This window comes from Engraulis encrasicolus, chromosome 18 (assembly GCF_034702125.1).
Source record: "Engraulis encrasicolus isolate BLACKSEA-1 chromosome 18, IST_EnEncr_1.0, whole genome shotgun sequence".
Classification (NCBI taxonomy): domain Eukaryota; kingdom Metazoa; phylum Chordata; class Actinopteri; order Clupeiformes; family Engraulidae; genus Engraulis; species Engraulis encrasicolus.
Window position 1 is genome coordinate 2,522,540 of NC_085874.1, and position 9,138 is coordinate 2,531,677.

The 9,138-nt window shown below is 41.2% G+C and overlaps 1 protein-coding gene across 1 annotated transcript; it reads left to right on the forward strand.

Moving 5' to 3' along the window:
- The first annotated feature begins 2,859 nt into the window (after positions 1 to 2,859).
- LOC134468336 (intelectin-like) lies at positions 2,860 to 8,274 on the forward strand. Its single transcript, XM_063222275.1, has 7 exons — positions 2,860 to 3,010; positions 3,305 to 3,412; positions 6,323 to 6,570; positions 6,716 to 6,874; positions 7,253 to 7,373; positions 7,568 to 7,671; positions 7,816 to 8,274. The coding sequence occupies exons 1-7, from the start codon at positions 2,950 to 2,952 to the stop codon at positions 7,966 to 7,968; spliced, it is 954 nt and encodes a 317-aa protein (XP_063078345.1). The 5' UTR covers positions 2,860 to 2,949; the 3' UTR covers positions 7,969 to 8,274.
- Positions 8,275 to 9,138: the final 864 nt, after the last annotated feature.

Here is a 9,138-nt window from a genome sequence, read left to right on the forward strand (position 1 = left end):
AGTTGAAGGCTACATTTTCCTAAATTTTTCAGTGTGACAGTATTCTTCTGCAATAAACACTGAATTTATTTTAAGGCTTTTAACACATCTCAACCAGGGGTGCCAATAATTATGGAGGGCACTGTATATATATATATATATATATATATATATATATATATATATATATATACACAGTCACATACACACTGTACTACTGCATGTTATATAAATACAATATTATATGTGTCCTTTTGCATGTCATATCACATTGCATTGCATCCATTGAATTCATTGAATAAAGGGTACTACGAGTACTAATTCTGTGCATTTCTCGTCTAAATCCACATTATAACATATAATTTCACATATCAAGTTATCATTTCTGTTTAAATATATGTTAAATGTTTGTTATCTGTGATATAAAGTAGTTTGAACAAGTCTGTGAACAATATAAATGGCTATAAATGCTTCTAAGATACAAGATCTAGTATTTTTTCATTTAACTCCTTTGATGCGCAACGTCCACATACGTGGACAGTTACTTTTTAAGGTGTACAAACCATGTTTCACATGATATTTCAATTCTAACCACAAAAACTTGTTTAGTGGGCTTTCCTGTACATACTAATATTTTTTTTACCTGCTTTTGTCTTCTTGAATAGAAACTTTTTACTGTTATGCCTGGAGCATTTTGCACAAGGTCATCATCGTCTGCCATCTTGAATTGATGATGTCATAAAACAAAGAATATCCCAAATACAAGAGGATACACAATGTAATCTTAATGTATGGAGTCTAATTATACTGCCACCAAGTGGTTTGGAGTGTAACTTCAAGGAAAGCTGTTTAAAAACAGAGTTTAATTAACTGTCCTCATATGTGGACACCGTGCATAACCTGGTAATTTATTCCACATACTTGATGCAACAGATAAAAATGAGTCCTTTCAAACTTAAGTATTCTTGGAGGAACAAAATCAGTGGCACTCCATCTAGTGGGGCAAGGCCGGCCACACATTGGCTCCAACAGCACTGCGGCACACTTTGCTTCCGATCTAATACGTACCCCCAAACCAAATTTCACACAAACATAGCATTGATAGTCAATGGGCGGCGCTGACAAAATAGAACTTGTCTCTAATTGCTATCCGACATAGGCGAATGTCCGCGGACATCAGCGCCAGTGTGCGGGGTTCTATTGAAAACAATGAAATCTAACTTTTGCCCAGCAGTGCTCAGCACTTTGTCGGAGCCGGTGTGCGGAAGCCCTAACTATGAACGAGACTTCAGAGTCTTGCGGTTCAAAATGATGACTCTGGTGGTTATCATTGTCCAAGACAAATTTCCTGCGGGACAAATAAAAATAATCTTGAATCTTGAATCATTCGCTCGGTGCACTTGGTTCACTTCAGTTGATCTGAAGGATGCCTACTTTCAAATTCACATCTACCCTCCTCATAGGAGATACGTTTTAGGAGAGTTCTAGCGGACCTGGTGTGATCAAAGAGGAGTCACACGCTATAAAAGCCTCAGGACCAGAAAGATTAGCTGATTCTTTTTGTAATACACTCACAATATGAGCAAAAACAGAACGGAATCCTTTTGCTGTCGGTTCACTTTTTGGTACACTTACAGCGTTTTAACACCTGGTCCCTTTCAGCTGCCTAAGCGAACTCAAAGTAGTGACTCAGCATTTTTGCCACATATGTGAACGCTCCAAAGCGTACCCAGACCCCTCGGAAGCGAACCATACTGAGACCTTGGTTGACGTGGTCTCAGTTCGGTTCGTTTATGAGTTCTGACAAGTTTCTCTTGTGACTAGGTGTAATCACTTAGGGGGGCTCTAGAAGACCGGACGTGATAAAAAAGAAGAGTGACACCATAAAAGCCTACTAGAACCAGAAAGCTCAGCCAGTTCTATTTGTAATACACTCACAAAACTGAGTCCTTTTGATGTCGGTTCGTTTTTTGGTCCACTTGGACCAGGTGTGAAAAAACGTTTTAAGAGGACTGAGTTTGGTTCACTAAAAAAGGACTAGGTGTGAAAATGCCCATAGTTATAGTCCTCTATTTCCAGGGCCGGGCCAAGGCATAAGCGAACTCTGCGATGGCTTAGAGCCCCCACAACACTCAATATAATTTTCCATGTACCACTTTTAATTGTAAAACCCTACAATAAAAGCAGAATATATCAAATAGTAATAGTTTTGAAGCAAATCTAAGATATTCCTTCATGATCAATGGCTTTCTGTTTGAGATTTTTTTTCTCCCAAGGAGTGCAGTGCATAATGGCAATTCAATCTACAGACAGCCTACCAGTCCTTAGTTCCTAATGCTCACTCGTGCAAGTAAATTAAGCTAATGGCGCATCTGATGCTGAGTAGGTGGTGGTATGCGGGGGGCCCGGGATGAAATTTTGCATAGAGCCCCGTAAAGGCTTGGGCCAGCCCTGTCTATTTCAATGTGATTACTTTTTATGAGTTTTAGAATGATTTGTCAAAAGTTCTGAATTTGAAGTAGGCTATTTAGAATGTGTCTGTTTCTACACAGCAATATCTCTTGAAATTCGATTCTGAAATAATCTCAATATTATTTGTTTTCATGTGATGGAATGACATTAAGTCACTGTTTTTGTCAAGCACACTTTTATTCTGTATTGTTGAAAGTAAATACCCAAATGTTTTACTATTGTCGTGTTATTTGGCAACCAGACAAACCCCTTATTTGTCAAACCCTTATTTGTCACTGACCCACATGCATATGAGACCAGGACAGACAACAAAGTGGTCACATGTTATTGATTTAACCTATCTTGAGCAGGTTCCATGCTATATAAATCTCTAACTCTTTCCTCTCTGTGTTCAGAAACACCAAACTGAAAAGCAGCACTTTAAATCCTCTTTAAATATTAGATAGTTGAGTGTTTGAATAATTAATTATATCATTTAGTCTTATCATTGAGTCAAACATGTCAAGAAGTACCCTCTTGCTGACAGTGCTTGCACTGTCTTTCCACCTGAGTCGATCAGGTAAGCTTTATTGAAAAGTATTAAATCTTTAAAAATGGACTTGCCAGTATGATTCTCTCTATACTGTTGTGTAGTACCTCAGCGTTTATGGGACTAATGTTGTTTTAGCTGGCCCTTTTACTACTATTATATAGTGAATGTCAGATATCAGATGGTCAGTGGCAAACATTTTACTTAGAACTTTGGGATGAACTGGGTAGAGTTCAAGGTCTTTGACAGAGCACACAATGATTATAATTAAGTGATGATAAATCAATTGTGTGAACTAAACTGGTCACATTTCTTCTCATACAGCGGTCGACTCTACTGGTGTCAATTATGAATTGGAGAAGACTTTTGGGACACTTCATGTTCTTGCATCGAGCTGCAAAGAAATCCAAGAGAAATATGATGTTCATGAAGGTAAGACATTGTATTATATAAGTGTAATTTACATAAGCATACTGTACATAATTGGATGAAAAAACAAAGCTTATTGTAGTATTGGCCATGAAATCTTACAAATTGCGACTACGCCACCCGAGCGGAGGTCACCTCGGGACACCCACTAACCCCCTGTTACCCAACAGATGTTCACAGATCCCCAGGTTTGTGCACACTTCAAGGATGAGACATGGGTTCCAACAAAACATTTTTATTAATTCTGTAAGGTTAATTTTTCATTCACTCTCTCTTTTCTTTTTCTTAGTTTCTCAATAAACAAACACAGGTAGCCACTTTACACACTGTGAGGGTGCTCCTCAAACAGGAAGAGTTACAGTTGCTTGAGCACAATACAAATGGATAACAATACTTACAATTACTCCACTATTATTGTAACGAACACAGGATCACTGCTCAGGGCGGCTGCAGACTCCACTAATATGCTAACCTGATAGCCACACTGGAAAGAAGCCTGTGCAAATGTTATAGAACTAACTGGGGGTGGGGCATAGGCTTACCGGGCAGTAGAGCAAGAGAAGAGGAAGTCCCAGAATACACACCACTCGTGAAGGAATTATTTAAAAAAAAACACAAAAAATAAAATAAAATAATAACATAAACACCCGTCATGCGGCACAGCAAAGGAAGAGAAGAGGGGTCCACCACCAAGGTTTTTAAAATTTAGTCTTAGTCTTAGTCACAATGAGGAAAATCAATTTTAGTCTTAGTCATATTTTAGTCATTGCCTTCCCAATTTAGTCTTAGTCTTAGTCTAAATGATGAAAATCAAAAAAGGACATTGACGAAATATTTTAGTCATAGTCATGGTTGACGAAATTAACATTGCCACACACACACAGACAGACAGACAGACAGACAGACAGACAGACAGAGACCCACTGGGACTGGAGAAGCCAGTCCCCCCGATGCAGTTAGGCTGCTGCAATCTGAGGAACAGACCTCAGAAGACCCAGTCAGGTCAGGTCCAACAAAAATTAATCAACCCAAACCAGCGGAAAACAAAAAGAAACAAAAACAAAAGAAAACAGAATGTCGTCAGTTAAATTTGATAAAGCAACAGAAATAATACAGCAGAAACAGGCGAGGGGTATGCCTCTCACGAATTCCCCACGTCCACAAAATAATCACAAAATAGGGGTGTTGCACATTGCCACCTATGCAACCACAAAATAAATCAAATCAAAACTTAAACACTAAATAGCCTATGCGGTCAGTGGTGTTGCCCGCGAGTGCAGGTAGTCAGCAGGTGAGATTGCCTGCGTCGATAGAACCCAACTACAGTAGCCCACGACCTGTCGCGCCAGTGGAAATCAGTAACCCCAAAGGGGACTATGTTCCCAAACAGAGCAGCAGCCTGTGATGCCGCGGAGTCACCCTAGTTGCTGGTCACTCCCCGCCCTGTAAACATGGGGTATAACAATTAGGCAGACCGATACAGCAATAGGGATTACCAGCATCATGTTTAGGCTACATACTGAGTGGTTATGCTGCGCACGTAGCCTCAATCTGAATCGTGATGGCGCAAGGATCTCCGTAGCAGAAGCTAAAAATAATTAAGACAGAGTGTGACCCATATTTACAGGTAACGAAGCGGCCTACTGTCAGCGTCATAAAAAGATCACTTATCCTACCTTGCACACACTTCGCGCACTACTCGGAGGACTTCAGCGCTCCAGCCACAAGCTGCGCCACGAGCAATTACAGCAGGAGAGACTGCACGACAGGAAAGCGCACATTAGAGGCAAATCGAAGAACCCTCCCCGATTGCAAGGCCCTATAGCGAAAAGAATGCTCCTTACCTGTACGAGTCAAAGCACTCGCTTACAGCGAGGAGCACCAGCTAGAGTGTCCTCCCCGACATCAACAACACAACCCCCGGTCAGTGGTGGAACGGAAGGAAGCGAAAGGGCTTCCGTGTCTCACTGCAGTCTAATTATGGGAAGTTGGAGTCCGCCCAGTAATCAAGCAAACCCCGCTCCTCCAATCAATGCAAATTTCGGGAAATGGGTGATTGAGGCAGTCGGTTCATATGCAAAATAGGGAGGCGGAGCACTCGGAGGGTCACAGGCAGCCTCAAAATGAATGGCAGTGAACGAGGAGCCCGCGTATTGAAGGATAAAACTCGCTGTTTTGAACTAATAATCGTCCGGGGAAACTTCCTTCGAAGTTCACCGCCTGCCTTGTGAATTCAGTGCAATGACAAAAAAAGTGGGACAAGCATACGTACATCCAGATCACCACGAGCACTTGTAGAATCCACAGTCCCCCCCTATCAGCTCAGTGTGACAGCTGTCAAGACGCTCTCGGAGAAGTTCTATTACGAGAGGTTCCACTCGCCAGGTACTGCACTGTAGGGGCGCCAACGGAGGACTGCAGACTACATTCAGGATGAATGGGCTGCGCTCCCGTCTCGACAGCGCCCCTAATTGCAGGCATGGGTTAAATGGCGAGAAGGCTGTAAATAGTGTACCCTCCGAATGCTCCGCTCGCTGGGTGCGTTCTGACAGCTGTCAAACTGAGCTGATAGGGGGGGACTGTGGATTCTACAAGTGCTCGTGGTCATCTGGATGTACGTATGATTATCCCACTTTTTTGTCATTCCCCTGAATTCAAGAGGCAGGCATGTGAACTTCGAAGGAAGTTTTCCCGGACGATTATTAGTTAAAAACAGCGAGTTTTATCCTTCAATACGCTGGCTCCTCGTTCACTGCCATTCATTTTGAGGCTGCCTGTGACCCTCCGAGTGCTCCGCCTCCCTATTTTGCATGTGAACCGACTGCCTCAATGGGTGATACAATGCAATTCCACCCACTACATTCTGTATTCTGTATATTCCATTTCTTAAGTATCATGCTTGAATATTTTCAGATGGTCTGTACTATCTCATCACGAGCAACGGGGTGGTGTACCAGACCTTCTGCGACATGACGACAGCCGGAGGTGGATGGACACTGGTGGCCAGCGTGCACGAGAACAACATGCTTGGGAAGTGCACTACAGGGGACAGGTGGTCAAGTCAGCAGGGAAGCAATGCTAACTACCCTGAAGGAGATGGGACGTGGGCCAACATGCACACCTTTGGAGCCCCAGAGGGCGCAACCTCCGACGACTACAAGGTACAATTATTTGCATGCAGTAGGTTTAGCATCATGCCACCATTGAATGATTAGGTTCATATTTGGTATGCACACTGAACATGAACTGATTAGATTGAATGTTGCCATGAAGACTGAATAATTGCTGCTCACTTGTTCTCTGCAGAATCCTGGTTACTATGACATTGTGAGCGAGGATGTGTCTGTTTGGCATGTGCCAAATAATACCCCACTAAAGAGGTGGAGCTGTGATTCCATTCTGCAGTACCACACAGGAACCAACTTTCTTAAAGCCCACGGAGGAAACCTCTACCAACTCTACAAGGTAGGGCCTAGATATAGGAACACAAAGTCTCATGCAACTGTTAACTGTTCAGACTTTCCTTATACTGTGTGTTTGTACTGTCTAGATGTGTTTCAACTGTAAAAGCGTCTTTCAATATCATGAAAAACACTATCTGTAGGCCTATTATTATTATTATTAGACCTATTATTATTATTATTATTATTATTATTATTATTGTTATTGTTGTTGTTATTACAGTTGCCAGGCTGGGTCTGTTATATTACAATGAAGTTAGAGAATATACTGTGTGCATAAGCAACTGATGGACAAAGTGACAAAGGCCAGTTACCACTGTGAAAAGCCATGCATGAGTTTGTACCCTGCCTGAATCAACACAGATGTTACATTGTGTTTCAGCGCTTCCCAGTAAGGTATGGGGCCGGAAGTTGTCCAGCCAACAATGGACCATCTATTCCTATTGTGTATGACAAAGGGGATGCTGAGACCACAGCAAACCTGTATGGACCACATGCTAAAGGTACGCTAATATCTCAAAATCATTGAAATATTGTCATGCAGATTAATTTACTCTGAATCACTGTAAATGCATCTTTGAAATGCATATTTAATTCCTTTAAAGTAAAAATGATTTTTCCATGATGTGGTGAAACATTCAAAATGAAAATGAATGTGCCATGAGTATTAATCATTCGAATCCATAATTCTTTACAGCACAATTCACTGCTGGCTACGTAACCTTCCGAGTGTTCAACAGTGAGAAGGCAGCGTTGGCCCTGTGCTCTGGAACTAAGCCCACTGGATGTCACTCTGAGCATGTAAGAATCTGTCAATCAATCAATCAAAATGTATTTATACAGCAGAATACCACAACTATATAGTGCGTAGTGCTTTCAAATACATACATACACATTCCCACATTCCCAAAATGATGCACTTGTGCCCTTCCTTTCCTCTGCCAGTTCTGCATTGGCGGTGGGGGCTTCTTCCCAGAGGGGAATCCACGTCAATGTGGTGACTTCACCAGCTTTGACTGGGAAGGCGTGGGAACCCATCGTGGATGGAGTGCATCCAAACAGATGACCGAGGCTGCAGTCTTGATCTTCTACCGCTGAGTCACCAACGACCAGATGAAATGGGGGAAGTGACCAGTGACCTATGGCTTGGTGATATGCTGATTCTGTTACTGAGTACTGAGGTTCAAACATGCATTTCCATTGTGAAACTTTTAGTCAACCCTTTCTTAATCATTTGTCAGTGATTATCTCTGTAATATTTTTCATCACTCAATCAATGGTAAATGTTCTTTACATGTTTCCTGTGTGGTGAATACTTACTCCTGTTAATCCTTTGATGACATTTTCAAAAATCATTTGTTATCAATTATCTCCTCATTATTCCTTTTCACTTAATCATTAATAAACACATTATTAAAAGCATATAATAAAGGTGTATGTGTGGTATATACACTATGCACTTGTACACAGCAATCCTTTCATTTACAAAGGCTTGCTCATATATAGGCCTAATCAATGAGTCAGAGAGGGTTTTCACACCTGGTCCATTTCAGCCAAACTGGGACCTTTTTAGGGCATTTCCACACCTAGTCCCCTTTCAGTGAACGAAATTCAGATCTCTTTAAGTGGACCAAAAAATGAACTGACAGCAAGAGGACTCAGTTCTGTTTCTATTCATACAGTATTGTGTGTGTATTACGAAAAGAGCTGACTGCTCTTTCTAGTCCCATTAGACTTTTATGGTGTGTTAACCCTCCTGTTATCCTCAGATTTAGGTTACATCCGTGATCATTGGGGTCATTTTGACCCCAGCCACTTAAATGTTACAAAATCAGTAGACGCAAAAACTTTTGCACCGGTTTATGCCTCAGATATTCACTGTTGCTCTGTTGGGGACATAAAAAAGCCCTTTAGATAAATCCTAGATGTGGCCCTTGTCCACATCATACATAGGCCTATTGTTAGTTATCAGAGCCCTAAATGAAGCAAAATGTTCTGTTCTAATTAACTTTCATTCATGTATTTGACATAATCAAGACATATTGGAACATGTATTAACAAAATATGGATGTTCCATTTATGTTTAATACACTTAAAATAATTTGGGGTCAATTTGACCCCAAGGAGCACAGATGTAACCAAAATGTGTACAGCACTTAGGGAAAACATTTTTGTGGAAATTGTACTTTTTTTCACATTGACCCCATATATTTAGGAAAAGTCATCAAAGATGAAGCCAAAGAATGATGTACTTCATTTATTTCTCAG